The 25,121-nt window shown below is 37.0% G+C and overlaps 1 protein-coding gene across 1 annotated transcript in view; it reads left to right on the top strand.

The window, feature by feature from the left end:
• LOC144253301 (diacylglycerol kinase eta-like) overlaps nt 1-25,121 on the top strand; it is a 162,512-nt gene that overhangs the window by 7,223 nt on the left and 130,168 nt on the right. Inside the window, 1 exon segment of the mRNA XM_077795205.1 lies at nt 858-1,061. Within this exon segment, the coding sequence (XP_077651331.1) occupies nt 858-1,061 (204 nt within the window).

Raw genomic sequence — 25,121 nt, 5'->3', positions numbered from 1 at the left:
TCTCTCTGCGCCCTTTCCAGTTTCCTGTTAGCCAAAGGGGATTCCTCTTTCTGAACGAAAAGTTCTCAGAGCAGAGCTAAACCTCCAGGAAAATACCCTTCACTTCCTCGTGCGCCCGATGGGGGTGGGGGTGGACCAAAACCTAAACACCACCACAGTGGAGAGAGCTCTAAGAACCGGCACTTCCAGGCGGAGGAGGGAGAGGTATGGTCCCCAGAGTGGGGCTGAGGGTCATGAGACAAACACGGGGCAGAGGGGACTTTTTTTCTGCTGGAACCATGCAACAAGGCCCAAGTGTCTGCAGAGATTCGGGGTCCAGGAAGTGGTGGGATGCCCTCTAGGGGGTCGGGAGGTAGATCCAAGTACTGAGAGGGGCCATTCTTACCCTTGCTGCCCATAACCAAGGGAGAGAGCACCATCCGTCCCTGCCTGACCTGTGGCGGGATTGACTACTACCTAGGTTTTCTGCCGTCCTGCCTTCTAGTCCATCCCGAGGACCCCAGACCCTAGAGGAAGTAGGAGGGCGTTTGGCCTATCCCTTTGTCATCCTGTCCTCTCAACCTGCGCTGGTCTTATTCTGAGGTTGGGTACACAGGGGTCCTAGTCGGGAAAGGGTTCTGTGTCTACAGTGCTTCATTACACAGAAATTCTGGCGGGAATGGAGCAGAAAAGCCTGTCCAGTCCCTGACTGCTGGGCATCTGGTCCCCAATGATCCTTTCCCCGTGGCGGTGGCTAGGGTAAGGGTAACCGAAGATGGCGGCATCAGCTGGGCGCGGGGTTCAGGGCACTGCCAGGGTAGAGCCCACCCTCTGATCTCTGCCACCGCCCCACGCCGGGCGGTGCTCTGTCCCTGCAGGAGTCGGAGAGGATGGCGGGGGCCAGTGGCCAGCACCACCCTCCGGGTGCGGCTGGAGGAGCTGCTGCCGGGACTGGCACTGTGGTCACCCCCTCCGCTGCTTCAGCGGGGCCCGGAGAGGATTCGTCTGACAGCGAAGTAGAGCAAGAGGGACCCCAGAAACTGATCCGAAAAGTGTCCACCTCGGGGCAGATCCGGACCAAGGTGAGGCGGGAAGGAGGGCTGCGGGAGCGTGGAGATTGGGAGGCGGAGGAGTTGGGAGGTGGAGAGGGCGCCTGGGGCGCAGCAAACGCGTGCTGGGTGCTCCCAGGAACTAGAGGGAAAAGGGGAGGGGGCGGGGCCTGGAGTGTGGGGCGGGGTTTGGGGGAGGGGAGGGGCCAAGTGTGCGGACTAACCACCGCAGCCTGGGATTCCAGGCCTGGGAGCTCCAAGGCTTCCTTGGTGGGATCCTGAGTCCCTGTCAGGCTGGGCCCGAGGAACTGGGAACTAGCCTCTTGGCAGGAGCGTGAGAAAAGCTGAACTTAAAAGAAGTGTTTTATTTTTTCCTCTTTGTGGTGGCGTGGTTCGGTAGCATGTTCGCTGCGTGTGTAGGCCAACCAGCCAGACTAAGGTGCGCCTGCCACTTTCCTTCCAGTGGGCAGAAGGCTGCTCCTCTCTTGGCTCAATCTGGGAGGGTTGGTGGGAGGTGACACCTGGCATCCTGTCCTCCTCCTGCGGCTGTCTGGTAAGCAGAAGCCCTGAGCCTACACCAGTGGTAAATGGATGGTGCTCCTTGTTCGAGCACTCACCTTGCATCCAACAGAAAGCTGGCCAGGTTTTCGTTTTTGCGAGTTCCTGCAAAGTTAGAGTTGAGACCATACATCCACGGTTGTTTTTGATAATTAAAAAGTTGCATATATGTCACATATATACATATATGTTGTTATATGGAGGTTATGTTACTCGTTTATGAAGCTTTGTGCTGTCCCGGCCTGTAAGGTTCCAAAGTTGTCTTAATTTGATCATGAACACAAAGCAAATGATTATGGATATTAAAAGATTATTCGTATATTTTAATGTTCATCTTTAAAAATCCACAGTGAGAGTTTGTTGTCAATGAACAACTTTCATGAGGAATTCGAAAAGGGAACCAGTAAAATTATTGGGTTTGGCTGTCCTCTTTAAAAATAAATTTGCAGCCACAGGGAGTGGCACATGCCTGTAATCCCAGAGATTTGGGGGTGAGCAGGAGGATCACATGTTCAAGTTTAGCTTCAGCAACTTTGGGAGGCCCTAAGCAACTTAGTGAACCTCGTTTCAAAATAAAAAATAAAAAGGGCTGGGAATGTAGCTCAGTGGCAAATGCCCTTGGGTTCAATCCCCATTACAAAAAGTGAAAATTAAAAAAAAAAATTGCAAAAGTCATTCTACAACTATTTTCATGAGAATTGGTTTCCTAAGGTCAGTGAACTTGTGGTAATAGCTAAGATTATACTCTTTAATTTTGTTGTTATCTATGGTTTGGGATAAAGCAAGTTTATGGAGACTAAAGTGAAAAAGCATAATTATTTTTGGTTTCTGTTTGACTTTCTAATAAAAATATTGAGCAGATTTTGCTATGAATACAGATAATTATTATCATTGAATAAAATGTTTGAATTTCAAAAAATGTATTGAATATGAAAAATTCTGCATTTTACACTTGCTCATATATGTTAGGGTTCACATGAATTCATCAGCTATTTATAAGTGAACACCTTAGATCAGGATCTTAGATTGCTGAGACCAGTGAGCCTCAATCTCACATTCCACATCTCACAATCCGGAATGTTTATATATTCTAAAAGCTTCATGAATTACAGCCCTTCTTTTCCTGCTTTGTGTGCGTATGTGTGTGTGTTACTGGGAATTGAACCTAGAAACACTGTACAAGGAACTGTATCTTTGGCCCTTTGTATTTTTTATTTTGAGGTAGGGTCTTGCTAAACTGTGGAGCCTGGCCTTGTGCAATCTTCCTGCTTTAATCTGACTTGCCTTAGTCTCCCAAGTCATTGAGATTACAGGCCTGTACCTCTGTGCCCAACCCAAGTATCTCTCGTCTTAAATGTTGATTCTCAGGGAAGAAGGTGAGGGTGGTGAGGGAATGTATAGATTGAGAATTGCTAAATTTAACTGTTGATTCTTAGACTTCAATTCTAATTCAGGTAAGAATTAAGGGAAGAATCTTTAGAAAAAGATAGTCTCTTGATCCTTTCCACTGGTGTGTAAGATGAAAAAACTTGGTGGACATGGGGCCCCAGGACTAGCTCAAAGCCCAGTCACATGTAAGATAACACTAGTAGTTCCTGCTTATACATTTGGAAGATTCACCAAAAGACCACTTGGTCTGGCAGATTGGGTTTACTAGTGGTGGCTTCAATCCTGGGAACACACATGTAAACTATATACATACATATGCACATGCTTATGTTTATGTGCTTTCTTTATCAAGCATTTATCTGTAGATGAGTCCAGGGCTTAAAGAAGAGTATATTGTACATAGAGGGCAAAAATATTTCTTGAATAAATATATATTACATACTTACATATAATGCTTCTGATATATGAATATTATTAACACAGGTGTAGTAATTTTAATTTCCTCTAAGATTAGGGTTGTAAAGCTACTTAGTAGCGAGTTTAGGTTTAGGGTGAAAAAAGGCTGCTAACTGAAGAAATTACCTTATTTAAAGTGTTCTTTGTAACATTTTAAATGATTTGGACATTAGTGAAGGACATTAAATTACCGGTGAATTTGAAAAATGTTCAGACTTTTTCTTAACAGAAAAAGTAATACATGCATATGTTAAAATGTTCAGACAGTAGTAGAGATAGATGTTACATGTTAATAGAAAGGTATCTAATAAAAAGTAATTTCCCTCTTACTCCAGACCTCTGGTCTCCCTTTCATAGGCAGACATTGGGGACACTTTTCTTTTTCTTTTTCTTTTTTTTGGTGGTGCTAAGAATTGAACCTGGGACCTTTGGAATGCTAGGCAAGTTCTTTGTCATTCACTATACGCTATACCCTCAGCCCTAGTGGTGACATTTTCTTGGTGTGCTTCCAGAAAATTTCTATGTACATACAAGTGTGTGTGTGTGTGTGTCTGTGTGTGTATGTGTATGTATACACATATATATCGAAAAATATATATTATACATATATATACATTTTTATACATATAAATATATATATTTTAGAAGTACATATTGTATATATGGACATCCTTATCTTAAAAATACTGATAGGAATGTTTTATAAACATGTTTTCTTTGAGATATAATATGGAGATTATTTTTGTAGTGGCTTTTATACATACCTCATATGTATATAACTGTTCTTAATGATGGAAATACATTCCATGATGGAGATATATTCCAATATATTAGATTGAGCTATGTGAAATTGCCTTATTAGCAGGTCAAAATTGGTGAAAAATATGGAATTTCAAATGGTTCAACCTAACAAGACACATTATTTAATGAATCAGTTCTGTATGGAAGGAAATAAGGGTTTATTCTAGGACAACACATTAATCTCAGCTTTTGGGTGGTGGACATGTTGACTTTTTAAAGTAAAGAATAGGACTGATATGCTTTCAAAATCAGTGTGGCCGGGCTGGGGTTGTAGCTCAGTGGTTGAGCGCTTGCCTTGCATATGTGAGGAACTGGGTTGGATCCTCAGCACCACATTAAATAAATAAATAAACAAACAAACAAACAAATAAATAAATAAAAGAAAGAAAGATATTGTGTCCATCTACAACTAAAAACAATTCTAAAAAAAAATCAGGGTGGCTTAATAAAATCCTCATGTAGGTCTTACTGCCCTCCTGCCGTGCCTACCTACATGGTAGACTTTTGTTTCCCTTTTCATTTTCCATTCCCCCCTTGGTTTCTTTGTAGGTCTTGCTGCCTCTTTACTATTTTTTTTTCCTTTTTCTCTTTTCATTGTTTTTCTTTTCTGTATCGGCTGAGTGGAATTTCACATGTTAAAAACTAGGTAATTTTAGGGCTGCCTTTATTTCCCCGAGGCAAAAAGTCCTTCAAAAATGAAAATGGTTCTGATGTGGAAAGCCCAGTGGGAGCAGAATACTGCTCTTTTTACTTCCTTTTCTTTGCCTTTCCCTAATATTCCTGAATTTGTGGATTTTGTGTTCTCTGCAACCTAGAGAATAACACAGGTATATACTGAGAATGAGATTTTGAAAGAACAGTAACACAAACTCCAACCAGTTGGGTTTTGAACAGGAGTGTGAAGGAGGCTTTACATGCTTTCTGTTGGTTCATGAATACTGTAATCTTTAATTTTTGCAGGAGTGGCCAGAGGAATCTTAGACAGCTTGCAGGCTAGATTGTTCAACTGTCATAAACAAATGGGAACTATCTCAATGACTTTTTCGGCCATTGAGTCATCTTGGCTAAGGTCATGAAACTTGTGTGTCAAAAATACCTCCTGATTAGGTTCATTGTGTTCTCATTACTTTTGATATTTATATGTATTTTTATGGTTAATTTTTTTTTTGAGGTGGTCACTGGGGATTGAACCCAAGAGCACTTTACCACTGAGCTACATCCCCAGGCCTTTTAAAAACTTTTTATTTTGAGACAGGGTCTTGCTAAATTGCTGAGGCTGGCCTTGAACTTGAGGTCCTCCTGCCTTATCCTCTTGAGTTGCTGGGATTATAGGCATGGGCCACCATGCCCAGCATTTTATGGTTAATTTTGGATGGCCATAATTGAGTCTTTAAACTTAGAGAAAACATAACTAAACACTGTAAAGATATTCAGAACTTTGGGACAGTGTTCTATGTGGATTAAGAAATCTCTTTACACCTAGTAGGAAAAGAATAATGGTCACATTCTTCAATTAGTATGTTGGCTTTAATTTAACATGAAAGATGTATAAATAAACTTCTGTACTTTGATGATAAAGCAAAATATAAAAATGTTGTTTATAATTTTCTGTGCTTTATGAAATGTAATTTATGCAATTAAGACATCATTTTTTTTACCATTCACCCTCGGTAGAGTAGACTAGGGAAGACTTGCTCAGTGTTTTCCATAGTGTAGGTGGTAGCGTGTTAGTAGGTCATGATGGTTTAAGTGCAGTGTTTAAAACCCAAACAGAATAAATTGGAAAATATTATTTAAAACTATTAGCTGCAGTTCTGGATGGAAACATTTTAATTAGGCAATGATCCAAATAGGATGAGAAACAGAAACATGGCCAGAAAGTGTTAAGAAATGAGAATAAGGGCTGAGGGTGTGGTTCAGTGGTAGAGCACTCACCTAGCATGTGTAAGGCATTGGGTTTGATCCTCAGCACCACATATAAATAAATAAACAAATTAAAGGTATTGTGGCCATTTACAACTAAGAAACAACAAACAAAAAAAGAAAAGAATAATGTGATACTGACAGGTTTATTGTTCAGAAACTGAATATAAAATGAATGGCAAGTGGGAATTTTTACATGTTGATCAGTGACGAGCAGCAAGATATCTCAAACAATAATCAATGTTCATCTATGGCAGAAGTTGGCCAACTTTCTATAAGGGACCACATAGTAAATATTTTAAATTTTGTAGGCCATGAAATCTCTGTCAAAATTACTCATTTCTGAGAATGATGGTTACCAGGTAGGGGCCCGAAGGAGGGGTGCAATGACGTTGGTCAAAAGGTATATTATTAGATAGACAGGATAAATGGGTTCTGGATCTTATTCTGGACAATAGGCTGAGTTCTGTTGTAACTACAGAGTGCTTACCATCCTTAATAATGTATTAAAAAAATGTATTGAAAATTGCCAAGAGAGATCTCAAATGTTCTCACCATAGAAAAGTATGAGAGGTGATAAATATACTAATTAGTCTGTTTTAAGTATTTCATAATGTATACATATATCAAAATATGTCACACACTAGAAATATAGACAACTATTATTTGTCAATTCTACCTTAGTTAAAAAAGAAAGAAAGAAAGAAAAAAATATTTACCTAACTGCCATTGTAGTGTAAAGCAACTATGGACAATACTTACGTGTGACTGTGTTCCAATTAAACTTTATTTAAGGATAGTGGCATTCAAATTTTACATAATTTTCTCCTTTTTAAATGAATCTGTTTAAACATAAAAATCACTTGTTGACTATATAAAAGCAGGTGATCAGCAGGTGTGGCCCATGAATACGGTCTGAGGGCTGTAGTTGACTGACCTGTTCTAGAAGGTGGAAAATGGTATAGTTGGCTTTGCAAAGCACTGCAGAGTTAAGGTGCTGCTAAATACAACCGGCACTTAAGGAACCAAATAAAGCTAGATTTCAATCCATTTTAAAAATTCATCTTTGTAGAACATTTTATTTTTAGCTTGGTTTGCGTCTTTGCTTCCATTTTAATGTGAACTAAATATAGACTGGAAACTCTGACTCTCAGTTCAGTAATATATGGTATAACAGCTTTCTTTCCATTTTGATTACAAATTAAACATGATATCCCATTATTAAAGATAAGAGACATGATAAATAATTTACCAAACCTTTACATATGACTTAAGATGCATTATTTGAGGCTATCTAAATTTAGAAAGCTGTCACGAAGTTTAAGGTTGCGTGTTTACTGCCTGGTGGGAATGGTGAAAGGTTATAGGAAACCACTGTTATAAAGGACCTGGGGTTTCTTTCTGTTTCCAGGGTGCAGGGTTGCACTTATTGGATTTGTTAGGCTTTACTTACTCAGGAAATGTGTTTATAAGCAAAGGTTTTAATTAAAGAGAGTTTGTTTTACATCTAAGAATAGACCTTTGGAAAAGACCGTAACATGTTAGTACATTGCAGTTTCCCTGGGCAAATTTGTTTGGTTTTGTTGGGTATTGAGAATTAGACTCTGTGACTATTTAGTCACTTTAAATACATTCATATTTTTGATTTGGTGAAGTGGCTTAATGTGGTCAAAGGCTATTATTGATAACAGCTTTAATTTAGAATTCAGTGTGTTTCCATTTTTATATAGTTGCTTCCCCCCCCCCCCACCACCAATGAAAATGGATAGTAATAACTCCCTCCTTTCTGCTTTTCGTTATGCGGGTATTTGGAGAACTGTTAGGCTCTTGTTTTACATCAAGGAAATATGATTAATTTTATCATGTGTGGAACTGGAATCTCTAACCTTCTCAGGAGCCATTTGAGTACCAGGAATTTTTCAAACCACCAGAACGTAATTTGGTATCATGAATTCTTTAAATGTTAGTTTGATGTATTTATTTCAGATTTCCTGTTTCTTTTTTTTTAATTAAAAAATATATTTTTTCAAAGAGGCGGGGTCTTGTTGTGTGGACCAGGTTGGCCCCACACTTCTGAGATCAAGCAGTCCTCCTACCTCAGCATCACCAGTAGCTGGGACCATTCGTACACCACCGTGGTCCACAGCATGCGGACACGTGTGCAGTTAGCCTCTCTTGCTTCTCCTGGCCTCTACTTCTCCTTCCTTTTCCTCTCTCCTCTCCCTGAAATTCCTCTCCTCTCCCTTCTGCTTCCTCTTTCTTCTTGCCCCTGTTTCTTAATTTGCTTAATCTGTGAGCATCTCTCTTATCCATGTTTTAGATTTCAAAAATGCCTTTTGGCTCTTGAATTCTGTATTTTTGAGTGACAAGCCTAAGAGTAAACATTTGAGATGAGAGTTTTGGAATTAAAAGTTTTAGCTGAAATGTACATTAATTTTAACTAAACTGAACAAAAATATTGTTTTTAAAAACATCTTCAAAAGAACTAATATAGAAGAAAATGTTTCTTGGTACCTAACTCTTCAGATGGGTTTTCAGAAAAAACAGTTTCACTTTTATAAGGTAACATAGTATTTTTAAAAGGTCATGATCTACCTTTTAAAAAGGGGAAAGATTTATATGATCTGAAGGGAAACTAGAATATGATGATATAGCTTTAAAAGTAATTTTCCATTTGACTTATTAAGAGAGATTTGAGGAACAAATGTGAGTAAAATTTATTTTTAACTGGTGAAGAAATGAAAATGACAATTTCTTTTTTGGCCCAGTTTTCTATATCTATCTATTTTTTTTGGGGGGGGGTCTTGAGGATTGAACCCAGGGAAGCTTTACCACTGAGCCATACCCCAACCCTTTTTATTTTATTTTTTTATTTTGAGACAGGGTCTCCCTAAGTTGCCCAGACTGGCCTTGAACTTGGCCACCTTCTTCCTTTAGCTTCACCAGTAGCTGGAATTATAAGTATGTGTCACCACACCCAGCTAGCCATCTATTTTATGTAGAAAAGAAAATGGCAGGAATGTATACCTGAGCAGATATACCATTTTGATTTGGATTATTCACCCAAGCTCTTGTATTACTTTAAAATTGTGTAATATAGTATTTGATACATACCTAAGTATGTAGGCTATCTCTGCAGTTGGTGAAGCACAGTGGGAAATGGACACCCGGGCATCTAGCTTCAGAGTGAGAACACTTTCTATAGTATACATCTATCTGTGTGGGCTTTCCTTTATTTTACTCCTTTGCCCCTCAATTCACACATTCAAAAAATATTTATAGTGTCTCCAGCACTGCTATGGGTGCCAGAGATAGAACAGTAAGCAAAATAAACAAAACCTCTGTTCTCCCGAAGTTCACATTTTAATGCAGGGAAAATTTATGAACTCATAAATATGTAAATTGCGTGGCATATGAGAAGGTGAGAAGTGCTATCCCAGAAAAGTGAGAAGTGCTATCCGAGAAAACAAAGCTTGCATGTCAGTGAGGGTGGAGTGGGAAGGGGTTGCAAAGGAGAAGCTGTCCCTGAGAAGGTGATATTTGAGCCACAATCTCAAGGGGATGAGCTAGGTGGCCCTCTGTGGGAAGAGCAGTCTGAGATGAAACAGCACTTGCAAAGATAAGAGACCAGAGCCACAAGGAGGAGATCAGTAGGGCTGAAAGGACTATGAAGAAAGCAGGTAGAATGCTGGAATGCATCAAAAGTAAGAGAGTTCTTAGAGTCCCATGCATCAGTAGCTAGTTCGGGTTTTATGTCTATGTGCGTGTACCTCAGGAAGCTAAAACTATTGATTTGTAAAAGGAAATTGTAGGGCAGAAAATAAAAGATTAAAAAGCATACATTTATACACCTACAATACTAGTCTACGGTAATATTGATTGAACCCTTGTAATATAAACCATCTGTTGTCATTGTCATTTGGAGAAATGCTAAAATCGGGGATTTAGTGAAATCAAATGAGCAGCTACACAGAATATCAAGGTTCTTCAGAACAATTAGAAAGTGCTGGGTTTGCTCCTTAGCTCTGTCATGTATTGTTAGGTGACTTGAGCATGCTACTGTGGCAAAGAATGCTGTTCCCATCCATATCTGTGTTTCTCTTATTCTTTGAGACCCACCATTTGACTTTGTTTCTCACTTGCAGATTGGTGGATTATGTGACTGTGTTTCTGGCCAGTACAATACTTGTGAGAATGACGTCTCACTTGGCCTCTAAAGCTCTTTGGGGGATAATCTGCACCGTCTCTTCCTTCATCTGCCAGATAGATACAGATTATCTAGTGGAAGGTTCCTGAATTCCTGAATGACTTAATGGAGCAGAGGCCTGTGTATTACTACTCATTCCACTTCCACTAGCCACAGTAGATTGTGACAAAAGGGAGAAATATACCTTTATTGTGTTAAAGCTCTGAGATTTGGACTTTGTTTGACTATCAGCTAGCATACTCTTCTGACTTGGACTCTTCATTTCTCTGGATTGTGGATTTCTCATTTGCAAAGTGGTGGATGTAGTGATTTATATTATTTGGGGTAGTAATTATGACTAAAGAAATACAGGGCTTTTGTACCCATAATTATAATTGTTTTAAAAAATTGGTATAAAATCTAAATAACTCAATGACTCCTGATATATGTCTTTGAAGTAATTTGATCAATAAAATATATTGACTGCTGTCTTTTTGACTATTTAAAGGGCTTTATGCAACTATCATATTTTTTACAGGTCATTATTTAATAATTAAAAAATATTTTCTAGGGTGAAAGACCCATGGGATATAAAAACAATCCATACTGCAGGAGCAGTGAAGATAGCCTTGCTCCACTTGATGAGTTTAGCTAGGGCCAACCTTGTTTCCAGAGTAATGTATATCACAAGAATCTTACGAAAAAATACTTTTTGATTTTTTTTTTCGGTTGAATTGGAATCCAAGGCTTCATGCATGCTAGGCAAGCATTCTCCACTGAGCTACATCCCCAAACCTTTTATTTTATTTTGAGACATTAAGTTGCCTAGGATGGCCTCTAACTTGCCATCCTTCTCAGCCCCCAGCCCCCATAGTAGCTGAATCACCATACCTGGTGAATGTTTAATAGGAGCAACCACCTGGATGTGGTAGTGGAAGTTAGTGACCTGGTCAGATTTCGGTGGTACCATGGCCAGATCCACTGTATCTTGTATTGATCTTTGAATCTTGTCTCCTTTTCTCACCTCCTGTTTATCCCTTAGCCCACTGCCATCTAGCATTGGCCCACCAACTACTTCATGAAACTTCTTTTGCAAAGGCCCCTTAATTGAATTGCTCAAATCTAATGGTCTTGCCTTAGTTTTCACCCAGTTGTATATGTTTCCAAATTTTGATGCCGTTGACCATTCTCTTCTCACATCTTCTCCTTTCATAATTTTAAGTTCTCTTCTCTATCTTATTACCCTTTTTACTGCTTCTCAGTCTTTATCTGTGAAGCCTTTTCCTATTGCTAAGTGTTTTCATTTCTTAGGAGTGCTATTTTAGCTCTATTTGCATCTTCCTTAGTTGACCTGTTCAATTAAGTTAGGATTTGACTTCAACTCCATCGTTCTTCCTCTAGCATATACTTCTTTTGACATCTGGTTCTTTTTTTCTTTTACCTAGTAGACATCCCCTGTAGTGGATCCCACCATCAGCTTCTCCTCAAAATCCTCCAACTGAGCAGATTTGGACACAGTCTCCCCACCTCTGACCAAATTTATCTTCACTACTTGTTTTATCCTGTAGAAGAGATTTCCCTGTGGTTAACTTCTTTTCTGGTTAATCATCTTCATTAATTCCTTTGCTTTCAACAAATCTGCATTCAGTGCCAGCTATGATTCAGCAGAGTATGGGTATCAGTGATATAACAGTGTCTGAAACATAGTTTCTGACCTCATGGAACTCACCACCTGTCACTGGTCACCTGATTTAATCCGTTCTCTATTTTAATGCATTATCTCATTTAATCTTCATGATAAAACTATGAGGGTGGTAAGTACAATTATTCTTCCCACTTTAGAAATGGGGAAAACCAAGGATTAGAAAGTAACTTGCCCAAGGTTACACGGTTGTCAGGTGATCTGTTTGATTCCTGCTTTCATTATTATGATATAGTATCTCCTTCTTCACTGTATGTGTCTCTTATGAATTCATCTTTTCTTTTCTGCCTTCATTTAACTTTTACAAACCATCCCTTTTTTCTTTTTGCATGGATTTCCTTTCTGGTGTATTTTCTACGCCACTGCCAGAGTTATCTTTATAAAAGAGAAGTATGATGCATAATACATTTGTATAAGCTCTTAGACATTGCCTGTTATTAGTGGGATAAAGTCTAAATTTCTTAGCATGGTTTAATAGGTTTTTTCAATTTGATGCTAAACTACCTTACTATTCATTCAATTAATATTTTTTGGTGACTATTTATTCTAGGTGCTGGGCTGGTAAAATAACATAAAAAGTTCTGTTGTTGTAGAACTGGTATTCTATTGAGGGAGAAGTTAATAACCATAGGAGCAGACAAATTTATATAACACGTAGGGTAGGTGTTCATAAGCATAATGAAGGAAAATAAAACAAGGTAAAGAGAGAACAATGGAGTGGTGTGTGTGTCTGTGTGCACGGAGGGTATTTTGGTTGAATTCATCTAGGATGGATTTTCTTAATAAGGATATACTTGAACAGAGGTCCTAATGAAGTATCATGAACTGTACAGACCCTGGGCTCACAGCACCCCAGGCAGAGTCAATGCCCTGACATTCCAGTTGTGTTTGCTGCCACTGTTAACCCTCTGGCCAGTCATGCCAAGATCTCCTCTGCTCCCAATGTAAGGCAAGCATTTTCCCAGCTGTTTGCATATATTATTTGGTCCACTTGAAATGTCCCCTCTTTTCTGATTTCTCTTTACATACTGTTACTTTCTCACATTCTATACTGTGTAGCAAGCTTTGGTAAAATATGAATAGAGAGGACTAAGAGAGTAAGAAGAAGGTTAGTAGGTTAATACATAGAGCAGGAGTCACGTTCGGTTTAAAGATGAATTACAAATTTGGTCTCAAGCTTCCTGGCAGCTGAAGCAATAATAACACTTTCAGAAATTTCCTGTCAGTGGCAAAAATGCCCTCCAGATTTTAATGGGAAAGAGAGCTTTCCAGCTTTTCTTGGCAGGACAAGAAATGTGTTCTATTGGACTTTCACTGATGGTGCTGAGGGACGAAGTAGCTGTTCCCATCACCTACATCAAAACACAAACTCAGAAGGCAACCTTCTGAGTTATACCATCCTCTCTCATAAGGTCCAGACGTCATCCAAACTTCAGTTTTGTGACAGCAATTCTTTGGGGGCATTTAAGTAAGGCATTTTTAGTTATGGCTAACTCCAGGCATAAAGTCCAAATTATTTTTGAAGATTGAATAAACATCATGAACTTGAAACAGTCCTTCCATTAAAGTGGATGTTGGCTGGAATACTTTTAAAGTCTTGTAGATCTCAGGTTATCTGCGGTTTTTTTTGTTTATTTTTTTCAAGTACAACTGTAAAGAGAGGTTGAGTGTTATGTTCTCAGCTAGTATGAAAAGGATAATCTGGTGTTTCTTGATGATGCTCAAACAAAAAAATGATGAAATCATTCTACAGCCACATTTTAGAAAATATGTTTGTAGAGTTTCACGAGCACATTGCAGATTATTAAGAGGGCTATACATTTCAGGATTGTTTTGAAAATAGTGTTGACTCCATGGACCCCACATAAATTCTTAGGGATACTTAGAGAACTGTGTTAGTGGAGTGTATTTGGACTTAACTGATTTGAAGAGAGTTCCATGAGTGTATCTGGATGAAGAGGTGGAGCAAGCAAAAAGAACAGCAAATGGAAAGGCCCTGAGGTAGACACACTTGACACATTCCCAGAACATTGGGAGGCTAAGGATGGCTGGAGCATAGTGAGTGAAGGGAGACTGACTAGGAGGGAAAAAAAATCAGAGAGGTCAGGGGGTGGGGCCGAGTGGTGCTGTAACAGTTATCTGACAATTTTGCATATTGGTAAGCACATAATTAGCACATAGATACTATTTATCATATCAATATCGAAGGAGTATGGTTGCTGGCCCAGAGTAGATTTAATCTTAAAAATAAAACCAGTATGTAAAACAAAATTTTTTTTTTTTTTTTAAAGATGGGAGAGAAATGAAGCTGTAGCTGGAGAGGGATCCAGAGGTCCAGGGAGAGCTTTTAAAAAGTGAAATAATATTTTAAGAGGAAAAAATATGTTTTGGCCTAAGGAAAGTCATACAGTTGAAAGGGAAGATTAGATTCAGAAAAGAGAAAAAAAAATTGCAAGAGCCATGTCCTTGTATGTGAGAGATAGGATGGGGTAATATGAGAAGCCTGTCTTCCCTTGGAGCAGCTCAGTTCATCCACAGAATGTGATAGATGCATGGGTAGAAACTTCTGGAAGTTCTTTTCTGACTGTTTTGATTTTTGCAGTGTACTAGGAAGCTAGGTCATCAGGTGAGAATTAAGATGAAGGAGAAAGTATTAGAGATCTGAGGAGAGAAGAAGAGTAAAACATTCTTGAGCAGGGGAAGGAGAAAATGGGCCAGGGAAATGCAGTATAAATACCAAGTTGCATTGAAGGCACCGCTGAGAACAGTGACCATGAAATTAAAGTAAGCACTGTCAGCCTAGTTGTGGGACCATGTTCATGGTGGAGTAAGTGGAGAACTGGGTTCAACCATGGATGCAGTTTGTCTAAGTTTGGCCAGGCAAGAGGAGACAAGGAGATGGGAGGTGGATACAAAGGGGAGGTGACAGTGACAAGCTCTGGAATTTATGCTGGGTTTGAGTCAGAGTCTAGGGAATAACCGTGGGATCACGAAGCTAAGATGGATGGAGCAGAAGATGGTTGACAAAGATCAGCTCCAAGAATGAAACTTCATTCAAATTTTAAAATGAAGGAAAAGAAAGACTATGAAAACAAACTATATATTTTTAATTATTTTTAAATATGCTTTAGAGAGGCATTAATAATAGGTTTTGCTGGGAAAATCTCTAGATCATATATGCACAGCTGCTCACCCCCCTTTAGTGAAATACAAATATTTTACTTAGAACATGAAAAAGAAAGTTCCCCAAATGGATAAATAAATCTATTTTGGAATTTAAAAAGCACATATACAGAAAGCCCTGAAATGTGTTAACTAACCCAAGTCCCAATTACAATTCTTATTGGGTAAGTTACAAAACCTCCGAAAGCCTCAGTTTCCTCTTAGGTAAACTGGGGAAAGCTGTTTTGAGGATTAAGAAGATAAAGACCATCTTGAGGTGAATGGCAGTCTTTCCAATAGGGTAGCCTGTTCTTGAAAGGATACAAGCCAGGAAGGTGCTAATGAAATCTTGCAGTCATAGGGAAAGAATTCCCACGCCTGTCTTGCCTCTGGCAAGCCAGAAACCAGAGCTTTTTGATTGTAAACTTTTTGTAGATTGTGTCTCATCTGAGAAGGAGACAGCAATTTTATCATAGATCTAGTTAAGATTCTGCAGTAGAACGGGAAGAATGTTGAAGGAGATCCAACCTTCTGTAATAAACACTTCTACCTTATCATCATCCATTTATGTGACAACAATTCTAAATTATTACCATAAGAGTATTCATGTTCTTGCTCCTCCTCCTCTTAAAGAAGAAGCACTCTGCTTGGTGGATCAGTTCTTTCCTTCTCCTTTGTTATGGATAGGCAAAAGGATATAATGAAAGGATGGGGAAGAAAACCATCCTGTGGCATTATTACCTTAAGGCCCCCGTGGGTATGGAGCAATTGAGAGGCTGGAATAAAGAAGTCAGGTTCTTAACTTTCCTGTACAATAAGAAGGCAGGCAAATCTGAGCATTATGTGAGCCATTCCCTGGGAAATATTTGGGCGAGGGAGGAGGACTAGGGTTCCATACTTAGTAGGTCAGAGAAATAGCCAGTAAAGTATGGATCATGGTCACGATTATGACCCCATGTTTACATATAGGCTGATGAAGCCTGAGGAGCTTGGTGTACTTTTTCATTAACCATCTATATGGTACAACGTGAGCACATGATCTGCAGAATAGTATGAAGGAGTTGTACGTCATGCTCACAGAAGCATTATTTACAAGGCCCCCCAAATGGAAGCAATTCAAGCGCTCTTTGATGGATGAATACATAAGCAAGATGTGGTGGATACATATAATGAGAAATTATTCAGACCCATATAGGAAGAAAATTTTGACACATGTTACAATGTAGATGAATCTTGAGAACATTATGCTAAGTGAAATAATCCAACATCAAAGGACAACTACTATATTATTTAACATGTCTGAGGTATCTAGAGTAGTCAAATTCATAGAGACAAAGAATGGTAGTTGCCACCAGTTGGGAGAAGGTAGAATGGGGAGTTATGTTGAATGGATTTGGAGTTTTCAGACTTAAAAGAGTTCTGTGAGCTCACAACATGAAAATCAATGCACCACCACAATGCATTAGACATGCATGGATACTTACTGACTTTGCAAAGCTAAGGAAAGGAAGCTCTTGGTCTCTCCAGTTAGTTGGATGCAAATGAAAGGTTCCTAAAACAAGCTCTTGTTAATGAAAGTCAGCATCTCTTGTTGTATATGGAAAAATCGCAATTGTTTGGTGCAGAACTGGCAAAAGCTTAAAAACAAGTTTAATTCAGACTTGGAAAAATGAAGGGAAATGGGAGTGGGCCACCAGGTTGACTATTTTAACTAGCTGCTGTTGGATCAAAGAGAAGTGGTAATTATTTAATCACTTTGGAGAACTGACCATGTAGCAAAGAGGGATTTAAGCCAGCATTTAATAAAATAATGAGTTGCTGGGAATAAAAAAGTTCTCTGGATGAATCCTGATGGTAGTAGCACAATAGTGTGGATGTACATAATACCACTGAACTGGACATTTAAGAATGGTTAGGATGGTAAATTTTATGTGTACTTTATCACTTTTAAGACACTATAAAACAGACTTTCAAAAATAAACTCTAAGAACTCAAATAATATTACAAGAATTTCTTTGAGTATATAAGGTAAAAGTGAAAAACTTAGGAAGTGTGCAAAATATCACGAAAACTATGAAATTTTGCTAAGGGACAAAAAGAATTTGGTTGCTGTGTGTGTGTGTGTGTATATATATATATATATATAGTGCAGTTTATCTGTAATTTTAATATAATTACAACTGTGATTGGAAATGATGTGAAAGATTAGAAAAAATAGTTATATATTGAAAAAGAAGAATAATGAAGAAGTCCTTAGCCAATCAGATGTAGTAAAATTTAGCTACAAAACTACAAAAGAAATTAATTTGGCCCAAATATGGAAATAAACATAAAGATCAATGCAACAGAATAAAATTTAGAACTGTTTCTACAAATATATGCAAGAATGCAATAAAGACATTATTTGAAACCTGAGGGGAAGAAGATGGATTACTCAATAATTCCTCTTGAGGCAAATGGCTTACCATTTAGTTAAAAATTTTGAAGCTCAATCCCTATCTCGCCATAAATACTGCATAATTTCCAGGTGAGTTAAAGATCAAAATTATAAATAAATCATAAAAGTACTTGCCTAAATATAGATAAATATTTTCGTAATTTAGGGCTAGAGGGAATTTTAAGATATAATGCTGAAGAGAAAAGAAAAACAAAGTGATTATTAGATCCTGACACTTTGAAGCTTACTATGAGGTGACTTACAAGGTAAACAATTTCCCAAGTACTCTAATGTTTAACCAGAAAGATATTTCTCATTTTTTATTTATGACATAAATGTCTAATAATGAAATATTATATGAATTATGCTACGCATAGAAGGTGATTACAGTACTATGTGTAGACTCGATCTCCTTTTTGTTGCATTCATGTATATCTGTGCATATATAGACATCAAAAGAAGGTATAGTAGATGAGAGTGGTCTCATTGTATAATGGATTTATGAGTGCTAATTATTTACTTATTTTCACTTTAAAACTTCTTTGCAGGTAACAGGTTTGCATTTGTATTAAGAAAAACTTTAGTTTTAAAATTTGAATGTACTCCATTATATTATAAAAATGCAAATAGAAATTTGGAATTTTCATACTCCATTCAGGAATTCAAACCCCATTCAGTTTGTATTAATAAAACACATCTAATAAATAGATGGCATAGTACTTCTTATTTCCAGAGGTAGACTAAACATTTTTGTTGGAATAACCAAAGGTTAATATTATTCACCTAGCAGCATGCATTAATTTCTCTGTTCCCTATATAAAGGAACCATTGAATAATTCAGTAATTTTTAATTTCTGCAAAAATAAGAAAAAGCAAAAAAGCCCACAGGGTATGACTCCATACTTAAAAACATCATTACAATTAAGATGTTAAGATATTAAAAGCTAAAATTCTGGATTGCCTAATTTTTATTATAACAAAGGCTTAAATATTTGTGATAAAATCAATAGACTTTCAAAGATATTGCTAAAATTTGCCTGATAGATATTTATAAATCATCTGACTTGTAAACTGAACTTACTTTAGATTGACCTAGGTTTTTAAATGTCTTTAATAATTCAATATGAACTCTTAAGATTGATAATAGACAGCTGTGGCTATTGGTCACACTTAAAAAAACTTAACAAAAATGCTTTGCAAATGATAATGTATTGACAGAATATTAATAGTAACTCATTTGATAAAATGTACTTTTTGGTAAAAAATTCTTTTTTTCAGCAGAGTGTAAATGTAGAAAGAATGCTTTGCATACACAAACCAGAGAAATTTTTTGAAATACAAATACAAAATACATGACCCAGGTCAATATATTAGGGAAATGGTGCCTTTTCATAACTGATTATTTTTAAACATTTAAAAAATTTGAAGATGGAACACAGAATTACTCATTGTCTCCACATAAAAAACATATTTTGTTTTGAGGTAATCTGTTCATGTTGTAGAAAAATGGCTGCTATCTCAGATAATAAAGGCTTGAAATGACAAGTATATATCATTGTGTGTGCTAACTAACTAACACTTTACATTATTTCTTAGCCATTGAGTTTAATTATTGCTACAAAATTGACCTTATGGTCAATAATACATTTCTAGCTTCTATGTTGGTTTAATTTTAAAGGAATGACTGTAAGACTAGAGATATTCTTAGAGACAGAAGGATGTGGTTTGCTTTTGTTTTTATCGGTACATTTTATTTTATTTTTCCTATCTTAATGCTCCTCCTGGCAATCACTACTTGTTGTGCTTATATAATAGATTCCTAAGATGATCTTTAAAAATAGGGGCTGTATTTTGCTTCTGTCAGTTCAGATTGCTTAATGTTTGTACTATAAGAAAAACTTTTAAGATGTGAGGGAAGGGGAGGGGGGATAGTAGGGGATAGGAAAGATAGCAGAATACAACAGTTACTAATATGGCATTATGTAAAATTGTGGATGTGTAACCAACGTGATTCTGCAATCTGCATTTGGGGTAAAAATTGGGAGTTCATAACCCACTTCAATCTAATGTATGAAATATGATATGTCAAGAGCTTTGTAATGTTATGAACAACCAATAAAAAAAACCAACAAAAAACCAAAAAAACTTATGAGTTCTCCTTCTACATAAAGTTTGTATTTCAATGGTTAATAAGTGGGTATATTAAAATGCTGTATGACGTTGCTGCTCTTAACCTTTGAGGCAATAGAAGATTATGGTTCAATGGATGAGCTCTGCTATTTGAGAAAGGCCTGATCTTAAATCCCAGCAGTCTTACTTTCCATCTAAGTGACTTTGGAAAAGTGTTTTAATCTCTCTAAGCCGTGCTAATCTCTAAAATTGGGATCATAACTGTATCTGCCTTGTAAGAGTTTTTGTGAGAATTTAAATGAGATAGCATGCCTATTTAGAATAGTGTCTGGAACATACTTTGGTACTTAAAACAGGTCTGTTATTATGTTGCTATTAGAATATAGAAGATAAACTATAGTAAATTTGATGTTTAAAATTTACTTGGCATCTAAAGCAAACTTTAATTGTGACTATCAAGAAAAAAATGGTTACCTTGCAAAGAATATAGATCTGAGCAGGGTGTGGTGGCACATCCCTGTAATCCCATTCACTCAGGAGGCTGAAGCAGGAGGATCACAAGTTCAAAGCCAGCCTCAGCAATTTACCAAGGTCTTATGCAACTTAGTGAGACCCTGTCTCAAAATAAAATGGAAAAAGTGCTGGGGGTGTGGCTCAGTGGTAAAGCACCCCTTAAATCCCCAATATATAAAAGACAAAAACACACATAGAAAAAAAGAAAAAAAGAAATATAGATCTGCCTATTGTCAACAGACAATAGATTCCATTAGTTCTGTTTTAGATAGTTTCTAAATTTATTAGTTTGTGAAATCTCATTATGAAGGCCAGGCAGAGAAATGCAAGTGGAGTTTTGTTTATAATTAATGTCTTGTAGAACATGTTTTTACCCATGAGTTTTTAAACAAAGGAAAAATTATGTTCATCTAATAAAACTCCTTCCCTTGCCTCAGGAGAGACCTACCCAGGCAGTATAACCACAGTTTCAGCCCCAACCTGCAACCTGGTATGCTCCACCTTCCCTTCCTGCTTTACTTTTCCACATAGCATTGGTCACCATTGTTATACTAGGGAGTGTATTTATTTTCTCTCATGTCCATCTTCCAATACTAGATAGAAACTCCATGGGGACAGGGTTCTCATTCTCTTTTGTTCCCTGCCCTATCTCCAATGCTTACAACACTACCTGCCACTTAGTAATTGCTTAAAAAAAAGTTAAATGAATAGAAAATAGTTCTAGTTTTGAGAAGTTCTTCTTATTTGTTTTAGCATTTGTGGTAACGTTCACCTTTCTCTTTGGTAATGTATGTGGAAAGAGTAACTAAACGTTAGTGTCTTGCTTGGTACATGTTCCATATATTATAGCAGAGGATGCAGCATATTAAGAACTTTTCTTCTGGCATTTATTAAAGGTTTGTTCTATGCTGGAAATAAGTAAAATCAGAATGCAGTCCCTTCTTGTAGTAGCTAAGGTATGTATACAAATATATATGGTAATGGATGCATGCTGTAACAGAGGCAGAGAAGGTCATACTGAACTGAGTCTTAAAGGATAACAGAAGTGAAGGCATCTAGTAAGACTGAACTGCACAATGGCTTTTTCTTCTGGTATTGTGCTGTGAGCACTTTGTTATCCTTACCTGCACACACTTAATTTAGTATCCACTGAATTCATGAACCCTTTTTTGAGAAGTTCTCATAGAAATTACCATGGTGATTTTGTGAGACTGTCTACAACAGGAAAGATGAACTAGAAAATTAACTGAGTTCTGTTTGCATTCTTATTATGATTGAATATGTGTTTTGAATTAAAGATTTTTTTTCATTGTAGTCCTCATGGTCTTAAGATACATAGTAGAAAACTCAGTAGCAGTTGAATGAAAGGGATTTTTGGCGTTTTGGTATTTTGGATGCATAGATTATTATCGGGTAATTTTGTGTGCGTGTGTGTGTGTGTGTGTGTGTGTGTGTATGTGTGTAAAAAGTGAATTAGTATAGGTCTATTAAGTCATGCTTCAGAATATGGGTTTTTTTTGCAACTTTAAACATGATTATTATTATAGTTTCATGTATCCTGTCAGGTTTCCACATCACTTATCAAAATCTCTATCCTGAGGTTGATGAAAGTTCAGGTCTTTCCCTCAAAATCAGATATGAAAAGCACCCAGAGTTCATCTTTCTTTTTTCTTTTGAATAAATTAGGGAAATATCTGCAAAGTTTTTGTTTATCAGTGCCATACTAAAATAATCAAGTTATCACTTGAAACAGTCCACATTATAAAAATGGAGTCCTTGCTCTATCTTGGCACATGGGCCAGGACACTTGTGTGTATTTACTAACGCAGGTGATGTTTCAACACAGGCCACCCTCCCCACCCCCACTCAGTCACTAACGTATTGAACATGTTTCACTTATGTGCTAAAATCACAAAGATTAATAAAACACATCTACACTTTAGTTGCTTACTCTCTGATATGGTATAAAAACAGGAGATGTGCTTCTAATACATGTATAGTTTTATTTAACAAAACGATTTTTTAGAAGAATCAAATATTTGAAAGCATTACCCCTCTGGATACAGTATTAGCTGGTGCTTTGCCTCACATTCAGCAGGAGAGCAGCAATCAGTGGTAACAGATAGTGTTTGAGTGTTTAAGGCAAATAGGCCTTTCTGCCTCTTCTACTTAGTAATTTATGGTAGGAGGTGAGTTATTTAACATCCTCAAGCTTCAGTTTCCTAATTTTAAAGTTGAGATGATTAGATTCATCTCGTTGGATAGTTTTGCAGATTAAAGAAGATAAGTACAAGGGAGCTTCAATCTTACTGTCTCTTTTCATACTTTTCCCCGCTTTAGGTTATGTTTCTGCAATTTGTTAAGTTCATGTATAAATCGACTAGTGGTGTTGGAAGGTGTACTAATCCCTCCAACTTGACAGTATGTTTAGAATATTAATTTTGGGCAGGCAGATTTGTGGTGGTCATGCTGCTGCATAGTTTCTCACTGATCTAAAGTGAAAGAACTTTATAACTAAAATATTTACTTCATCGTCAAAGTGTGTCTTTTGGGACCAAGGACATGAACGGATATGAGAACTGAGTGTAAAAGTGTGATACATCTTTGGCTCAACTTCCACCATCATTATTTTTGTACCATTGTTAATCTGTAGAGGAAATACTGTCTTTCTCTTCCCCTAATTTGCAAATCTTTCAAAAGTCTCTCCGAAATTTAGCCCTTAACAGATTGGTGGAGTAGTCCCTGTTACTTGTTTAGTCTACTTAAATGTAATTTATTAGTGTTTATGGGTTGCTGGACCCACTAATTGAAATCTCTGAAGGTTCGGGTAGGGACTCTCCCGCCTCATGCTATGATGTTCGTCTGGTTATCCTGGTTACCATGGCAAGCGCTGGCTGCTACCTGTTTCAGCAGCTTCCTCCTACTCCTTCCTATTTTCAGACTGCTGTCTACATTTCATAAACTCAGCATCACCTCCATTCCACCAGTGTTCTCTAATACCATTCTTGATTTCTGTGCTCTTAGTTGATACTTCTTATTTTTATTTTGAAGGAACCATGTCTTAGGAACAATCTTAAATAACACTTTAAAATCTCACACAATCAACAGCCTTTTCCTCTTAATAAGAGCTCAGGTTCAGTGTGTTTCCAACTTCCATTCTGAATCATGGCATGTAAGCCTCTTAGAGCCTTTTTCTGATAATTTCCAATGGTGTTTGCAAATATAGCATAAATGGCTCTTATAAATAAATTTTTCAAAACTTAATGTATGATTTTGAAAGAACTAAGTCTCTAGGCATCAAGAGTTAAAATAAGTTTTAAAAAATTACTTGACCAGTAGAATTGTTATTTGTGTTGTTTATAGCAGGTATAACTGACTGCCGTGTTAGAAAACAGTTCAATTTCTTACTGGCCTAATTTATATATGTAAAAAATTTCCTATGTGGTATATTTTAATGTGTGATCAACTTAAGGGAACCTTCTGTGCTGGCCTTGAGGGCAAAGACGAGTTGGAGAGAGAAAAGAAAGTCAACTTCCAACATAAAGCTGGAAAATAATATATTTATATCAGTAAAGTATCTTCTGAGAAAACATTGTAAACCACCCCCTGCTGACACTTTTACTGTCCATTTTGCAGAAATCTGACAGCTATTCCAGTCTAGGTTAACCATTTTTTTCTTTATAGTTGTCTGTATTTTGTTTCTGTTTTCTGTGACCATAAAGTTTTCACATATAATATTGAGAACTTAAATTATTTTTTTCACAGGTAATTTGTGGCTTTTTCAAGAATATGTTAGCAATACAATATTGATTTTTTTGAAAAAAAAAAAAACAAGCTGTTTAGATTTTTTTCCCTGCAGATTTGACCACACAGTTTATCCAAGGGTAGCTGCTAATTAAAGTGATTTGATATACTCCAATTTCTATAATATTGAAAAAACAAATTATAGGTTATTAAATTTTTTTATTTTAAGTTGTAGATGGACACCATACCTTTATTTTTTTAAATTTTTTTTTGTGGTACTGAGGATCGAACCCCAGTGCCTCACATGTTCTAGACAAGAGCTTTACCACTGACCTACAATCCCAGCCCCTTAAATATTTTTTTAATGTGTTTTAAAATATGCCTTCCCTCTGTATATATTTTTCTTTTTGTAGCTTGTAACTAAGACTTCTATTCTTTTCAAACAAGAGTCCTCAAAGTTTTTCTTTATTAACTATTATAGAACATAAAACCACGCATTGCTTTTTCTTCATGTTTATTCATTCTCTTTTGGTTTAGACATTCTTTTTGGTGCTTTTGACTCGCTCATATTTGTAATAATCCCTCCACTCGATCATTTAATAAATTCTGTAGCATAGCCCCTGAGTGATGGATAGTATGTAGAAAGGCTAAAAGATGCTTTATTATTCTGTCCATATTATGAATTTAACCACATTTCTAAAAATATCAGTCTTCTTTTTTTTTCCTGATGTGGTTTAGATCTCCATCTTATTAATACTTAAAAGGATGATGTTGCAAACTTCAGAGCAGAAATATATCATTAGTGAAAGCCTGCTGTAAGAGTATTTGGAAAGCTTCATGAGGCTTTGCTGGTGGCACTTGGCTTAGCTGCAAACCAAGAAATAAAGTCATTTACCCAAGAAATGTAAAAAGGATTAATCATATGTTCATGCAAGGAATGACAAGTACAGTGTTCTGAATATTGTTCCTGTGAAATAAAATTGAAACCAGAAAGTAGCTTTTACTGTCCTTGTCCCTGGCCTTGACCTTTTATCTGTTTAATGGAAATGTTAGGGTGATTTAAGTCAGCCTATTTAGAGATGTCTTAGACTA

Source organism: Urocitellus parryii, chromosome 2 (genome assembly GCF_045843805.1).
Source record: "Urocitellus parryii isolate mUroPar1 chromosome 2, mUroPar1.hap1, whole genome shotgun sequence".
In the NCBI taxonomy this organism is placed as follows: domain Eukaryota; kingdom Metazoa; phylum Chordata; class Mammalia; order Rodentia; family Sciuridae; genus Urocitellus; species Urocitellus parryii.
Note: the sequence above shows the minus strand (reverse complement) of the source record. Positions and strands in the feature narration are given on the sequence as shown.